Source organism: Canis lupus, chromosome 26 (assembly GCF_003254725.2).
Source record: "Canis lupus dingo isolate Sandy chromosome 26, ASM325472v2, whole genome shotgun sequence".
Taxonomy (NCBI): domain Eukaryota; kingdom Metazoa; phylum Chordata; class Mammalia; order Carnivora; family Canidae; genus Canis; species Canis lupus.
Window position 1 is genome coordinate 6,478,008 of NC_064268.1, and position 16,772 is coordinate 6,494,779.

Genomic DNA, 16,772 nt, shown 5'->3' on the forward strand with positions numbered 1-16,772 from the left:
GTCTGACTCTTGATTTTGGCTCAGGTCATCATCTCGGGGTTGTGTGATTAAGCCCTGTATTGGGCTCCTTACTGGGCATGGAGGCTTCTTAAGATTATTTCTCTCTCCCTCTTGCTCTGCACCTCCCCCCTCCTTTTTCTCTCCCTCAATAAACAACAACAACAACAACAAAAAACCAAGATGACATATGACGCAAAATGCTGGAGGTGGGAGATGGGCCTATTTTTAATTGGGTGGTCAGTGAAGATCCCTCTGAGGTGGATGACAAGAAGCAGCCAACCATGTAAAGATTCGTAGGGCAAGAGTAGAGTGAGAAGTGCTCAGAGTATGTGAACCAGCTTGGCTAATTTAAGAGACCCAACATGGTAGAAGTTGGAACACAGGTAGAGGATGAGAGGTATGCCTTATGAGCCACAGGAAGGACCTCTAATTTTATTGTATGTGAAATGAGAAGTCGTTGGAAAGTTGTTTTTTTTTTTTTTTTTTTTTTTTTTTAAGATTTTATTTATTTATTCATGAAAGACACACAGAGAGAGAGGGGGCAGAGACACAGGCAGAGGGAGAAGCAGGCTCCATGCAGGGAGCTTGATAGGAGACTTGATCCCAGGTCTCCAGGATCACGCCCTGGGCTGAAGGCGGCGCTAAACTGTTGAGCCACCGGGGCTGCCCCATCAGAAAGTTTTAATCAAGGAAATGACAAGATCTGATTTACTGTTTCATTTATTAAGTAGGCCCCATGCTCAGTATGGGCTTGAACTCACCACCCTGAGATCACAAGTCAGAAGCTATATCAACTGAGCCACCCAGGCGCCCCCGATTTAGTGTTTTAAAAGAGCAAATGTGAGGGGCACCTGGCTGGCTCAGGCAGTAGAACATGTAAGTCTTGATCTCGGGGTCATGAGTTCAAGCCCCGAATTGGGTGTGGAGCCTACTTTAAAAAAAAAAAAAAAAAGTTTGCCTGGGCAGCACAGTTGGTTGAGCATCCAACCCTTTGTTTCAGCTCAGGTCTGACCTCAGGGTTCTGGAGCCAGGTGTCAAGCTCTGTACTCAGCAGGGATCTGCTTCAGTATTCTCTCTTCCTCTGACTCCACCCCTCTCCCCTACACTCTTTCTCAAATAGATAAATCTTTAAAAATAAAATATCAAAATGGTAACTTGATAACTGAACTACTTGATTAAGTAAGAGAATGTGCTTGTTCTTTGGAAATACATGCTGAAGTATTTAGGAATAAGATAGTAACATGTCTCCAGCTTCTCTCAGGTGGTTCAGAAAGAAGACAGATGTGTGGATGGATGGATAGGTGGATGGGTGGATGGATGGATGGATAGGCAGGTAGGTAGGTAGATAGATAAATAGATAATAATAGGGGGATCTGGGTAAAGAGTATATGGGAATTCTTCATATTAATCTTAAACTTTTTCTGTAAGTTTGGAATTATATAAAAATTAAAAGCAGGGATGCCTGGGTGGCTCAGTCAGTTAAGCATCTTCCTGCAGCTCAAGTTGTGATCCCAGAGTCCTGGGATTGAGTCCTGCATCAGTCCCCCTGCTCCATAGGGAGCCTGCTTCTCCCTCTCCCTCTAACCTTCCCCCTGCTCATGCTCACTCTGTCTCTCTCTCATTAAATCTTTTTTAAAAATTAAAAGCTTAAAAAGATCACAATAGGAGCACCCGGCTAGCTCAGTCAGTGGGTGGAGTATGCAACTCTTGGTCTTGGGATCATGAGTGTGAGCCCCATGTTGGGTGTAGAGATTATTTAAGAATAAAATCCTAGGGGCAGCCCGGGTGGCTCAGCGGTTTAGCGCCGCCTTCAGCGCAGGGTGTGATCCTGGAGATCCAGGGTCGAGTCCCATGTCAGGCTCCCTGCGTGGAGCCTGCTTCTCCCTCTGCCTGTGTCTCTGCCTCTCTCTCTCTCTCTCTCTCTCTCTGTGTGTGTGTGTCTCTCATGAATAAATAAATAAAATCTTTTAAAAAATAAAATCCTAAAAGAAAAAAAAAATAACATGTCTAGGAGAAAGATTGTAGGATAAGCGAGAGAAGAAATAAGAAGCTGTTGACGTACTGGGTTTGGACTTTGCTGTATCCATCTGCACCCTGTTTCCCAAAATGTTTTCTTTCATATAAGTGCTTCTTGAAAAGGGGGCTCGAAAAAGAAAAAGAAAAAAGGAGCTCTGTGGTTGAATAATTCTGGGAAACCACTGAGTTAAACAAAGCAGATTCCCTTAGTGACAGGAGGGAGATTCTCTCTCCCTTAGAGAATGAAAACTCAGCACCAGCTAGTATTTATCAGTGCATGCTACGTGCAGGCACTCTAAATGTATTCCAAGCATCATTTTGATTAGTGCTCATGGCAACGTGAGTTAAGGTAATATTATGTCCAAGATGTTCTATGGTTCAAAAAGGTCAGATACCTGCTTGAAGTCCCATAGCTGTGATGACAATGGTGAGATGTGACCCCAGACAGCCTGATACAGAACCTGTGCTTTTAGTTATCATACCATGTTCAGACTCTGATAGTTGTTTTTTTTTTTTTTTTTAAGATTTTATTTATTTAGTCATGAGAGACACAGAGAGAGAGAGGCAAAGACACAGCCAGAGGGAGAAGTAGGCTCCACCCAGGGAGCCCCATGTGGGACTCGATCCTGGGACTCCAGGATCACACCCCTGGCTGAAGGCAAACACTTAACCGCTGAGCCACCCAGGCATCACAACTCTGATAGTTTAGAAACAAGAAATATGCTGACTCAGGGGCACCTGGGTGGCTTAGTTGTTAAGTGTCCTGCCTTCAGCTCAGGTCATGATCCCAGAGTCCTGGGACTGAGCCCTGCTTTCCCTCTCTCTCTGCCCCTCGCCCTGGCTCATGCTCTCTGTGTCTCTGTCTCTCAAATAAAAAAAATATTTTTTTAAAAAAGTATTTTATTTATTTATTCATGAGAGACACAGAGAGAGAGAGAGAGAGAGAGAGAGAGGCAGGCTTCACGCAGGGAGCCCGACGTGGGACTTGATCCCAGGCCTCCAGGATCACACTCAGCTGAAGGCTGTGCTAAACTGCTGAGCCACCCGGGCTGCCCTCAAGTAAATAAAATCTTAAAAAAACATAAATTCATTCAATATAAAGTCATTAAGGGGGCAGCAGTACAGTAAAAATGTTCTAGCAAGCCAAATCCAAAGGGCTGAGTTCTGCCAACAGGAATTTTTTTTAATATATTTTATTTATTCATGAGAGACAGAAAGAGAGAGAGGCAGAGTCACAGGCAGAGGGAGAAGCAGGCTCCATGCAGGGAGCCCGACGTGGGACTCGATCCCGGGACTCTAGGATCACACCTTGAGCCAAAGGCAGATGCTTAATTAACCACTGGGCCACTCAGGCTTCCCTGCCAACAGGAATTTAATCATCTTCCTTCTGCTGAAGTTGGAACCACATTAATGGAAAGACTTGTCTTCCTCTCATTTAATAAGTACTTCAGACACAGGTAGTTAAAAACAGGAACGGCTGAACTGCTGAGACTTGAGCAGCTTGTTAGCGAATAGAGCGACATGCTTTTATTTCCAGTTTTGAATTCCCAGAGAGCAGCAGCTGTGCACTTGCCATCTGGTACAGGCCTGTTGACAGCAGGATTCTGTTTACTCACTTGGGTTCTGTATTCTAGAGGAACCAGCATGTCAGCTGAGATATTCTCCTAGCAACTGCATCAGCTTGGAGGTCCAAGATCATCCCAATGATTGTTTTGAGTTGAGGCAGATGTGGTAGGCTGCTTCCAAAGATGGCCACAAGTCTTCCCATCCTGCATGCCTTCTGCAATGAGACTTTCCCTCCCCTCAAGAGGTAGAGTCTATTTTCCCTCTCCTTGAGTCTGGGCTGCCCAGTGACTTGCTTTGACCAATGGAATGTGGTAGAAGCAATACTCTTTGGCTTCTGAGGTTAGGAGATACCCGTTGCAGCTTCCATTTTTGTCCTCGTAGAATTTTTTGTTCTTGTGGAATGCTTGAGACCATAGTTCTGTGAGGAAGCTCAATACAGTACCAGGGAGAGGTCACACGAAGAAGAGAGGTACCCCAGCTGACAGCCCCAACTGTGACCCGCCTCCCACATACCCCACCAAGGCAATAAGAAATGGAGCCATCATGAGAAATCATAAATCATGGGATGCCTGGGTGGCTCAGCAGTTGAGCCTCTGCCTTCGGCCCAGGGCATGATCCCAGAGTCCCAGGATTGAGCCCCACATCGGGCTCCCTGCATGGAGCCTGCTTCTCCCTCTGCCTGTGTCTCTCCCTCTGCCATTCTCTCTCTCTCTGTGTCTCTCATGAATAAATAAAATCTTTAAAAAAAATCTTCATTGTTTTAACTCATGTGGTTTAGGGTATTACATAACAATAGGCCATGGAAAAGGGGGTTTATTGGTAACAAATAATGTATTAATATTATTACTGTAATATATAAATAATAATATAAAATAATAAGAGCTCAGTCTTTGCCAAGGAGAGAGAAGGATGAATCGTGCTCTCTGACTCTCATATCTCAAGAGGTGTCAGTCTGCTGGGCTGCCATAACAAAATACCATAGACTGGGTGATTTGTTTATTTATTTAAGATTTTATTTATTTATTTGAGAAAGAGGACAGTGGGAGACAGAGCACGAGTGAAGGGGGAGGGGCTATGGGAGAGGGAGAAGCCGACTTCCCGCTGAGCAGGGAGCCCTGACGGACTTGGACTCAGACTTGAGCTGGATCCCAGGACCCTGGGATCACAAAATTGAGCCCAAGGCAGATGCTCAACTGACTGGAGCCACCCAGGCACCCAGACTAGGCAGTTTAAACAATAGAATTTTTTTCTCTCACAATTCTGGAGGCCAGAAGTCCAAGATCAGGGTGCCAGCATGGTTAGTTCTGACTCTTCGTGGCTTCTTGTACACAGCAGAGAGAGCAAGCCCTCAGACATCTCCACTTACAGGGGCTTTAACCCAACCATGGGGGCCTTGCCCTAATGACCTCATCTAAACTCCTGGGGATGGGGTTGGCTCTATAGGTTAAGCATCTGCCTTCAGCTCAGGTCATGATCCTGGGGTCCTGGGATTGAGCCCCATGTCGGGCTCCCAGCTCTGCGGCGAGCCTACTTCTCCCTCTCCATCTGCCCGTCCCTCTGCTTGTGCTCAGTCTATCTGTCAAGTAAATAAATTTTTAAAAAAAATTATCTCCCAAAGTCCCCATCTCTAAATACCATTAGACTGGAACTTAGGGCTTCAACATCTGAATTCTGGGGGACACAATCCAATCTGTAGGAAGGGGGAAGCACCACAGGTATAAAGTAGCAAGCAGGTGCCACAGCAAAACACCTAAGTGGATACACAAGCTATACCAGGTCAGGCATTGAAATATTGCATTGTAGTCAGGCTTCCTTTGGTTGCAAGTGACAGAAATTCAGTTCAAACTAGCTTAAGTACAAAAAGGAATTTGTTAACCCACATACCTGGGAAGGATTTTGGATTTTGGGGCTGTTTTCAGAAATAAAAAACTGCAGTCAAGGCCTCAGGGTTGGAGAAGCCAGAGACTTGTTGCCTCTTTCTTTCCTCCTTGCGTCCGCTTTGTTGGCCTCATTATCTTGTGTTGTAGACACACCTTCTGGGAGTCTTATGAAATGTGGTTGCTGGCAATGCCAGTTGAACAAATGAGAAAGAACATCTTTCTTCCAGCTTCTATACATCAAATCCATGGAAATAAGTCTAGTTCTCTTTAAGTCAACTGACCTCAATATCTTATCAATCAATATCAGTTTAACTCTACATACCATCTGACTTACTATACTTTTAAAGTTTCACTTAATTTATTTGTTTATTGATTGCTTCCTTCCCCGTTGGAAAAATAGAAATCACATGATAGGAGATAATTTTGTCTGTTTTGTTCACTGCTATACTGTCACGTGCTATGTATTATTTCACTAATGATGATTATCTCATTAATCACTCAGTCCTAGGAGGCAGTTACTCTTATTATCCTCATTTGATTTATTAGAAAATCAAGGCCTAAGTTAGAGAATTGAAACATGGTCATATTCCTAAAAAGTGGAGAAGCTTGGGTTACTAGCCAGTGCAGTTAGACAAGAGAAAGTAAGAAGAGGTATCAATATTGGAAAGGTGGCAGGGGGAGATTCTTGTTATTAAGAGCAGAATCTCTCTGACTCTAGCTATCAGTGATATTATTAATGTAATAATGATTATTAAGACCCTTCACTTTCAGAGCTTCACAGACAGAAGGTCTGAAATAAAACATCCCATTTATTCCCTTTTCCCCAGTGGTCTGATTCCTCCAAGAGAAGGCCTGGGAGGAAGAAGACAAAAAGACACCCTTGTCTCCAGGACCAGCAATGCCAGCAGTAACAAGGAGGAGAAGACAATCATAAGGAAGCTGTAAGTTACTTGCTGCCCCATTGCCACTAAATCATTGTTGAAGGATGGAGTGGAGGCCCAAGGAGGCTGGCTAGCTACCCAAGGTGGGAAGGCTCTACAATCCTGATTGGTCATGCTGCCACTGTTAGGAAAATCTGAGCTGGACTATTATGAGATCTGTTGGGCAGCAGTCGTCGTCGTCTTCTTCTTCTTCTTCTTCTTCTTCTTCTTCTTCTTCTTCTTCTTCTTCTAAGGTTTTATTTATTTCTTTATTCATGAGAGACAGAGAGAGGCAGAGACACAGGCAGAGGGAGAAGCAGGCTCCATGCAGGGAGCCCAACGCGGGACTTGATCCCGGGACTCCAGAACCACGCCCTGGGCCAAAGGCAGGCACTAAACCGCTGAGCCACCCAGGGATCCCAGAAATCTTCTTTTTTTTTTTTAATTTTATTTATTTATTCATGAGAGACATAGAGAAAGAGGGAGAGACATAGACAGAAGGAGAAGCAGGCTCCATGCAGGGAGCCCGATGTGGGACTTGATCCCAGGACCTCAGGATCACAACCTGAGCCAAAGGCAGACACTCAACCACTGAGCCACCCAGGTGCCCCTGTTAGGCAGCAGTCTAAGCACTTGACATATATTAATTCATTGACTTTTCATAGTGACCCTGTGAGGTAGGAGCTACCATCATCTCCATTCTATAGGTGGAGAAATAGGTACCAAGAGGCAAAGTAATTTGCCTGAGGTCACCCAGATAGTGAATAGTGAAGTCAGGACTTGAACCTACTACTCCAACAACAAGAAAAATAACAATAAGGGATCCCTGGGTGGCGCAGCGGTTTAGCGCCTGCCTTTGGCCCAGGGCACGATCCTGGAGACCCGGGATCGAATCCCATGTCGGGCTCCCGGTGCATGGAGCCTGCTTCTCCCTCTGCCTGTGTCTCTGCCTCTCTCTCTTTCTCTCTCTCTGTGTGTGACTATCATAAATAAATAAATATTAAAAAAAAAAAGAAAAATAACAATAATTACTAGAGTTTATGGTCCCATAAACTGGCTGGCTCAGTTGGAGAAGCTTGTGACTCTTGGTCTTGGGGTCATGAGTTCAAGCCCCTCATTGAGTGTGGAGATTACTTAAAAAAAGGATGGGGGGGATCCCTGGGTGGCGCAGCGGTTTGGCGCCTGCCTTTGGCCCAGGGTGCGATCCTGGAGACCCGGGATCGAATCCCACATCGGGCTCCCGGTGCATGGAGCCTGCTTCTCCCTCTGCCTGTGTCTCTGCCTCATTCTCTCTCTCTCTCTGTGACTATCACAAATAAATAAAAATTAAAAAAAAAAAAAAAAAAAAGGATGGGGGTGGGCTGATTCATTACCTCTCTTACCTCCAACTTCAGAGGACCCTATGTCTCCCATCATTGGGACACAACAGTTTCCTTTGATTACCCCCCTTGTGTTTATGCTGCCTTGTTAATCCCTCATTTCTTTGGGTGCTAAGGCCCAAACCAGAGAATGTGGGGTTACTTGTTTAAATTCAGATTCCCAGAGCAACCTGGGTGGCTCAGTGGTTTAAACGTCACTTTCAGTCCAGGGCCTGATTCTGGAGACCCAGGATCAAGTCCCATGTCAGGCTCCCTGCATGGAGCCTGTTTCTCCCTCTGCCTGTGTCTCTGCCTCTCTCTCTCTCTCTCTCTCTCTCTCTGTGTGTCTCTCATGAATAAATAAATAAAATCTTTAAAATAAATAAATAAATAAATAAATAAATAAATAAATAAATAAATAAATGCAGATTCCCAAACAATAAATAAATAAAATAAAATAAAGTAAAATTCAGATTCTCAGAAGTCAGGTCTACAATGAAGCCAAAAAAATCTGGATTTCTTTTTTTTTTTTTTTTAAGATTTTATTTATTTATTTGAGGGAAAGAAATCGTGAGAGAGCATAAGTTGGGGGAGGGGCAGAGGGAGCAGGAGAAGCAAACTCCCCACTGACCAGGGAGCCCAACTCAGGCTGAGGTGCCAGGACCCTGAGATCATGACCTGAGCCAAAGCAGACACTTAACTGACTGAACCACCCAGGCACTCCAAAATCTGGATTTCTAATAAATTCCTCAGGCAACTCTGATGTGGAGAAGCCTTGGACTACACTTTGAAAGATGCCTTCTCAGCCTCCAGGTGTCATACAATGAGGCATGCCTTTCCCCCACCCCTCCATGAGGCAAACACCGTTTGCCTTTGCTGCTCCAAGAATGTCTGGCCTGGTGACAGTTACCAGCCCCTGACCTCTTGGACAGAGCTGAGAAACCACCTCAGTCAGGATCTCAAATACCTTTGGGGGCCAGGCACTTAATATGGGTGAGTGATGAGGGATAGAGGGGCGGACATTTGCCAGGGTCCTGGCAAGAAACAAATAGTGCATTTAAAAGGAGTGATGTGGGGATCCCTGGGTGGCACAGCGGTTTAAGCACCTGCCTTTGGCCCAGGGCGTGATCCTGGAGACGCGGGATCAAATCCCACGTCGGGCTCCCAGTGCATGGAGCCTGCTTCTCCCTCTGCCTGTGTCTCTGCCTCTCTCTCTCTCTCACTGTGTACCTATCATAAATAAAATAATAAAAATAAAATAAAATTTAAAAAATAAAAATAAAAAAATAAAAGGAGTGATGTGGCCAGCCCGTGTGGCTCAATGGTTTAATGCCGCTTTCAGCCCAGGGTGTGATCCTGGAGACCCGGGATCAAGCCCCACGTGGGGCTGGCTCCCTGCGTGGAGCCTGCTTCTCCTTCTGCCTGTGTCTCTGCCTCTCTCTCTCTGTGTGTGTCCCTCATGAATAAATAAAATATTTTAAAAATAAAAATAAAAAAAAATAAAAGGAGTGATGTGTAACTCAGTCGGTTATGCATCTGCTTTCAGCTCAGGTCATGATCTCGAGGTCCTGAGATCAAGTCCTGTGCTCGCTTTGGCAGCACATATACTGAGATCAAGTCCTTCATCGGGCTCCCTGCTGAGCAGGGAGCCTGTTTCTCTTTTCTCCCTCCTCTCCTTCCCTGTGGCCATGCTCTCTCTCTCTCTCCCCCAAATAAGTAAATAAATAAATAAAATCTTTTTTTTTAAAGATTTTATTTATTTATTCATGAGAAACAGAGAGAGGCAAAGACAGGCAGAGGGAGAAGCAGGCTCCCTGCAGGGAGCCCGATGCAGGACTTGACCCCAGGGATCACACCCTGATCTGACAGCAGATGCTCAACCACTGAACCACCCAGGTGTCCCTTAAATAAATAAAATCTTTAAAAAATAAAAATTAAAAAAAGGAGTTAATAAAAAGATTTAAAGAAGGAACATCTTACAGACACGTGAGCAGGGTTAAGGGAACCATCAAGGGATACAGAAGCACTCCAGCATGGCGGTGTGGGCCCAGGGAGCTGTGAGGCAAAGGGAGGTGGGGGGGGGGGGGTCCATAGAAGGACATAGCAACTAGTAAGACCAGGCCTGGTGGGGAAGGAGCTGGGGCATAAATACACCTCCCCTCCCTATCTTCCCAGCACCTGCTGGCACCTCCCATTGGCTTGCTGCTCTCATCCACTGAGCTCAGCCTCTCCTGAGTAGACAAGGGGACAGAGAAAGGATGAGATGAATCTGAGGGGCACACAGCCCACTTAATATGCACATACATAGTTCAGTTAAGGGTTACCAGACTTTCTGGAATGCCTGCATGGAAAACTGCTCTGTCAAACAAGACTACATGAAACCAAAATAATTCATCCCTCCACCAAATATTTACTGGGGGCCTGCCATGTGCCAGGCATTGTTCTAAGTCCTGGGGATGCAGTGAACAAGATGAAGCCCTTGCCTTCATGGTGCTTACACTCTAGCAGGGGAGTCAAAGAGTGTGCAGGTAAGGAAGTATATTAACACTTCATCTTCAGCTATCCATTAAATAGGCAGTGGAGAGAGAAGTTGACAGGGGTAAGTCCTGGAAGGCTTCTGTGAGGAGGTGACAGTCAAGCTGGGCCCTGAAAGATCATAAAGATCTGACGGAAGAGCATTCCTGGTGGAGGGAACAGGCAAGAGGCCTGAGATCAGTCAAAGCAGGGGGCAGGGGGTCCCAGTGAAGACCTTGAGTTTCACTCTGAACACTTTGGGAAGACACTGGAGGGTTTTAGGTTGGAGAGTGACATGACCATATTTACATGTAAAAGCTCCCTCTGTTTTGTGGAGGAGGTGTGGGGGGACAAGTCAGAGCATGGCCTGGGGGAGTGTTTCTTTCACAAGGAAGGTTCCCCTGAGGTAAAGTAAGAAGGAAAGAGCATCTCTATGCCACACCAGGTGGGGCACTTGGAGACATTTGTTCAGCACTTCTATTGGCTGGGCATCCCATTGTAAATAAGGCTTCCAGGAGATGTAAGCTACTGGTTTCTCTGCCTCCTCGAGGAGAGTTCTTTGGGCCCCTTAGAGTTTGGGCTTGATGTGGCAAAAAATAAAATGTTTGTTCTGTGCACAAGCCAGCCTGAGGTCTTGTGTCTAATGAGCACAAGGCCATAATTTCATGGTCAGACAAGCTTATTAAGCTAATTGAATGAATGAATGAATGAGTGAATGAACGAATGAACAATCTTCTGAAGAAGCAGGTCATGCTAGAAGGATTTTCTTTATCCTGAGGGCAGTGGGGAGCCATGAAGTGTTTTAAGCTGAGGAATGATGTAGCTCTCTGTAGTGATACGGTCGTTCTGGCCATGGTGTGAGTGGATTGTAGGGGTGGCGGGAAGGCTGTTGTGTTCATCACAGTGACTTGGACTGGGGGGTGGCAGTGGAGGAAATGAAAAGTGTTAGGATTAGGAACAGATTTGGGGTGTGATGACTAAAATGTAGCAGATGGTGGGGAGGAGCTGAGAACAACCCCCGGGTTCCTGGCATGAATGACTAGGCAGGGGATGATGTCACTTCCTGAGACAGGGAACTGGTGGGTGAAGGCAGTATGCAGAGGTTCATGGGAGGATGGCTGAGCCCTCATGCCTATATACAAACACGAGTCAGGGGCCCACCACAGCCATTGCCAGCAGAGCTGCCAACCCGTGCTCTGCTGGGGCAGGGAGTTGTCTTCAACAAGAAGCACAAGCCCAGTCCCCATCACTGGCTTTACAACCCACCAGCCAGCTCTGGGACTTTCTCATAGCTGGAACTAGCACTGAGATTGAACGTTGTGATCAACCCCAGATAGCTTTCTCTCTTTTCAAAACTTTGTATACGATGGGGAGAAACACTGAACATTGGGTGTTCATGTCTCAGGAGATTTATAGGTTTTATCCAAGAATTTACATGCCAATCTTTATTCATCGCAAAGATGCATTTTATAGTTGTAGGTAACAGGGATGCTCCTTCACAATAATACCTCCTGAAGTTAAAAAAAAAAGGGGGGCGGGGTTCAGACACCATCTTTGTGCACAGCACAGTGCATTAGGGGCTCTGGATCCAACTTTCCATTCCGCAACTTACTGTGTGACCTTCAGCCTGTCACTTAACCTTGCGGGACCTCAGTTTGCTAGTCTATAAAATAGAGATATTGATGGCACTTAGCTTGTCGATGTGTTATGAGTGTGAAATGAGCTGATAGATAGAAAGCCCGTGAGCGGTGCCTGCCCCCAATGAGCCCAGAGCAAACGTTTGAGTCAACGGCCTACAAGAGCCTCTTACAGATTCGGCAGCTTTCTGCAGGCCTAGCTTTGTTCTATCTGTGCCCCCTGACCTGGCAGCCCCGGTGGCTTAGCAGTTTAGCTCTGCCTTTGGTCCAGGGCCTGATCCTGGAGACCCAGGATCGAGTCCCACGTCGGGCTCCCTGCACGGGGCCTGCTTCTCCCTCTGCCTGTGTCTCTGCCTCTTTCTCTGTGTGTGTCTCTCGTGAATATTAAAAAAAAAAAAAAAAAAAAAAAAAATCTGTGCCCCCTGACCCTTTTCTCTCTACACCCAGGTTCTCTTTCCGATCAGGGAAGTAGACATAGATCTCAAGCCATGGTTCACACAGAGGTTCTCAGACTCAAGAAGTCAATGCAGCAAGACTTCCAAACTCATCTCGGTGCCACACATACTCACTGGATTTACTCACTTGTTTCCCCTGAAAGCACCAAGGAGAAAGGAGGTGAGGCTCTCTCATGGACATTTCTCCCCTGGCTGCAGAACTGGACACCCCTGAAGGCTTGGCCAGGGCAAGGGAAGCAGCAGAGAGAAATCAAGAAATCAGAAGGAAAGTGAAACGAGGCCCACTTCCTGCTCCACGTCAGCCATCCCGATGGGGTCTCCAGTGTGCAGATGTGTGTTCTGCTTGTCTGGTCTCACAGGTGACCTGGGCCTTTACCATGTAGTCACAGCAAAATTCATGAGCCCAAACGGAGAGGGGAGGGAGAGAATGCAGGAAAGGATGGCATTGACACTCCAGTGGTGATTTCACAGATATTTAGGAAACATATGATTTTGCTAACATGATTTTCTTTACATGACTTTGTATTAAAGTGAAATGACTTTTATACTTTCTCTGAGTGTTTTTAGAGTGGTCTCTGGGGTTATGTGACTTTGGATAAGGTGCTTCAGCCTTTCAGAGTCTCAGCTTCCAAATCTGTATATACTGTATGTATGTATTATATGCATATTTTTGTGGTGGTGCATATATGCGGCATATATATTTCAGCGACTCTAAGTGATACACCAGTGTTTTGTGTGTTGCTATGAGAGAGAAAAAATGCTGAAAATTTAAAAAAATCTTTATTTATTTATTTGAGAGAGAGAACATGAGCAGGGGGAAGGGCAGAGGGAGAATCTCAAGCAGACTCCCCACTAAGCGTGGAGCCTGATGCAAGGCTTGATCCCACAACCCTGAGATCATGACCTGAGCCAAAATCAGGGATGCCTGGGTGGTTCAGTGGTTAAGCATCTGCCTTTGGTCCAGGGCGTGATCCTGGAGACCTGGGATCAAGTCCCACATTGGGCTCCCTGCATGGAGCCTGCTTTTCCCTCTGCCTATGTCTCTGCCTCTCTCTCTGTGTCTCATGAATAAATAAATAAAATCTTTAATAAGTAAATAAATATTTAAAAAACAAAACAACAAAAAACAAAATCAAGAGTGAGATGCTTAATCTACTGAGCCACCCAGGTGCCCCTATTGTTTTTTTTTTTATATATATATATAAAAGTTCCCAACTAAAAAAAAAAAAAAAAAAAAAAGTTCCCAACTAACCAAAACATTTTTTTTAATTTTTTAAATATTTATTTATGTATCTTAGAGAAGGAGAAAGGAAGAGAAAGAGAGTAAACATGGTGGGAAGGGGCAGAAGGAGAGGGAGAGAATCATAAGCAGACCCTTCACTGAACACGGAGCCCGACATGGGCCTTTATCCCACAATCTGGAGATCACGACCTGAACTGAAACCAAAGAGTCAGATGCTCAACCAACTGCACCACCCAGGCGCCCCCCCAAATAACCAAAGCATCTTGAGAAAGAACAAGAAAGCTAGAGGTCTTACAAACCTAGATTTCAAGATATACCACCAAGGTGCAGTAATCAGAACAGTCTGGTACTGGCACCAAAATAGACACATAGATCAATAGAACAGAATAGAGTCCAAAAATAAACCTACACTTATATGGTCAATTGATCTATGACAAAGGAGGCAAGAATATACAGTGGAGAAAAAGGCAGACATGGTGCTAAAGAAACAGGACAAATTATAACATTAAGATGCTATTGATTTTAAGGCTCATCCTGATTTCAAAGATGTTAAAATGTGTGTGCCGGGGGTGGGGGGGAATGCATTTAGGATTCAGTGAAATACAGTCCCTAGAGAACGTCTGGCTGGCTGACTTTGCAAAGAAACTAACGGGCCTGCTGAACATGTCCTATGAGCCGGTCGCCCTGGTGAACGACCCTGGCTCACTGTATGTTCCACCTGCTACACGGCTTACCTCGTTTATTCCTGTAACACCTCGCGGAGGTGGGGACAGGCACTAACACCCCAGTTTACAGATTTGGAAAGTGAAACTCCACAAGGTGAAAGTACCCTACACACGTCACTTGGCTGCCCAAGATGCACACGTGGGCCTGATTCTAAGGCCTGCGAAGTGAAATGTGCCCCTCTTCTCCAAAAAGCACTAATGTTAATAATGAAGGTGTGTATGTCTTGACTGTACCCCTTGGAAGACCCTCTGCATACTGCCTCTCTGTACCTCTGTGGGATGGGTATTACCATCCCTGTGGCACACCCAGCACAGGGGGGCTGAGGATCTCGTCCAGGGCCCCAGCTCAACAGTGGTAGAAGTCTGACCTGAACCCAGATGTAAACTCCACAGCCCAGGCTTCACCCACGCTGCCTGCCCAGAAATGCTGCTGCACTGAGGCAGCTCCAGAATGCCATGTTGGCAGAGTCTTCCTTAGATCAAGGGCTCCTGATTCCTAACCCCAGATGATGCTGCAGTCCTCACAGGGTGCTCCCCTCTTAACAGGGGAGAGGGAGGGGAAAGCTTGTTGTACCTTGGAGGTGAGAGCTGGCTGGGAAAACGAATCTATACGTGTGTGTGTGTGTGTGTGTGTGTGTGTGTGTGTGACGGGGAGAGTGCTGTCTCTTTTACAGGACTGCACAGCAGACTCAGCTCCTGGGCATGACACTTACAGTCCATCCATCCTGAAGTCCCAACTCTGGCAGTCCACTTCCCTGCACCTGAGCCATTCTTGCTTCAGTTTCCCATCTCCAGGCTGACAGGACAGCCAGAAAGTTTAGAAGCAAACAGAAGATCATTGTGTGTTGCTGCCTGTAAGCCATTTACATGTATCACCTGATTTCCAGACTGGGGGTTCCCCTGTATAAACGTTCAGCTGCCTCTTTCTCCCTCGTGGGATAGATAAGGCAAAAAAAACCCAGAGAGAAATGTCAAGGTAAAACAGCCCTGGTTCCTATGTATCCTGGGAGAGACTAAAAAATTGACAGTAAAGAATGCTCAAATTTTACCTTTTTTTTAATTTTTTTTTTTTTTTTTTTTACTTTACCAACTCTTGGTAAAATCAGACAGTAGGGTGTGAGAGTTCCAGAAGATATGTCCCAGGAGCATTTCTCCTGGAGCTGGGGTCCAGTGTGATCACTGAAACTGCTTAAAGATGCTCCCACACTGCGGGCTTCCTTCGGCAAACCCAGCACCGGGAGGAACCCACTGAGCAATGGGTCTCCAAGCCAGGCTTCACTAGGCACAAGTGGTTGCTGCAGCAATCATCTTTAAAAAATGAAATAGGGACGCCTGGGTGGCTCAGCAGTTTGGCGCCTGCCTTCAGCTCAGGGTGTGATCCTGGGATCAAGTCCTGCATCATGCTTCCTGCAGGGAGCCTGCCTCTCCCTCTGTCTCTCATGAATAAATAAATAAAATCTTTTAAAAAATGAAAAAGTAGGGCAGCCCTGGTGGCTCAGTGGTTTAGCGCTGCCTTCAGCCCACGGTGTGATCCTGGAGACCCAGGATCAAGTCGGGCTCCCTGCATGGAACCTGCTACTCCCTCTGTGTCTCTGCCTCTCTCTCGCCCTGTGTCTCTCATGAATAAATAAATAAAATCTTAAAAAATAAAAAATAAAAAAAATGAAAAATGAAAAAGTAAATACAGCAACAAAATATCAGTTTGGAGGCTCTTAGCTATCAGCCTCCAGGCACTTGTAAAAAGGGAATGGTAGAAACAATGCGAAGTTTTGTTGTTAAGATTTTATTTGAGAGAGAGAGAGGATGAGCAGAAGGGGGGGAAGAACAAAGGGAGAAGCACATGCCCCCCTGCTGAGCACAAAGCCCAACACTAGCTTGAACTCAGGACCCTGAGATCATGACCTGAGCTGAAATCAAATCAGATGCTTAACCAACTGAGCCACGCAGGCGCCCTGAAACAATGCACTTTCCATCATGACAGCAAACATCCGTGACTGAGGATTATCTATGTGCAAGGCCTGCAGTAACTCCTGTGACACAATCACCCACATACACAAACCAGTACTGCTCCATGTTGCCTAGGAGGGAAGTGGCGCACACAGAGCTGTCACCTGTCTGAGGTCACAGGGCTGACTGTTCCAGAGCTGAGTGCACTCGGCCACCAGGCCACCCTCTTCCCTCCAAGATGATGTAGTAATCCATAAATCCTCAGGACATGCCTGCACGTCAACAGGGCAGAGGCTGTTCCTTGTTTGATGGTCAAGGTTTGGAGAAGGAAAGGGATTTGTGCAAGGTGAACAGGCTGACAGACGCTTAAAGCCAGTGCTGGTGCTAGATTTTTTGCTTGTCAACCAAGGACCCCAACCAGTGTCCCCATCTGCCCTAAGTGCCCGGAGCAGAGGGAGTGAACCAGGGTGGCTGGTGGGGTTTGTGAGGTAGGGACAGAGATCTGGACCAG

At 46.0% G+C, this 16,772-nt stretch overlaps 3 protein-coding genes across 10 annotated transcripts in view; 1 reads left to right on the forward strand and 2 right to left on the reverse strand.

Annotated features, from left to right (window-relative positions):
* TMED2 (transmembrane p24 trafficking protein 2) overlaps positions 1-16,772 on the reverse strand; it is a 168,451-nt gene that overhangs the window by 114,776 nt on the left and 36,903 nt on the right. The gene's annotated exons all lie outside the window — the stretch shown is intronic.
* Positions 1-16,772, reverse strand: part of LOC112676464 (N-lysine methyltransferase KMT5A) — a 73,280-nt gene that overhangs the window by 36,433 nt on the left and 20,075 nt on the right. The window lies entirely within an intron of this gene.
* RILPL2 (Rab interacting lysosomal protein like 2) overlaps positions 1-16,772 on the forward strand; it is a 30,779-nt gene that overhangs the window by 7,996 nt on the left and 6,011 nt on the right. The window contains exons 3-4 of one of the 3 annotated variants that reach the window (XR_007406084.1): positions 6,290-6,403; positions 14,989-15,168. Coding sequence is in view for 2 of the 3 variants with exons in the window: in XM_025473694.3 (XP_025329479.1) it covers positions 6,290-6,403; positions 12,339-12,363 (139 nt within the window). In the remaining variant the exon portion in view is untranslated. Of the gene's footprint in view, positions 1-3,650; positions 4,332-6,289; positions 6,404-12,338; positions 12,899-14,988; positions 15,169-16,772 lie in introns of those variants that run through there. The other 2 variants (XM_025473694.3, XM_025473695.3) reach the window with 2 other exon arrangements.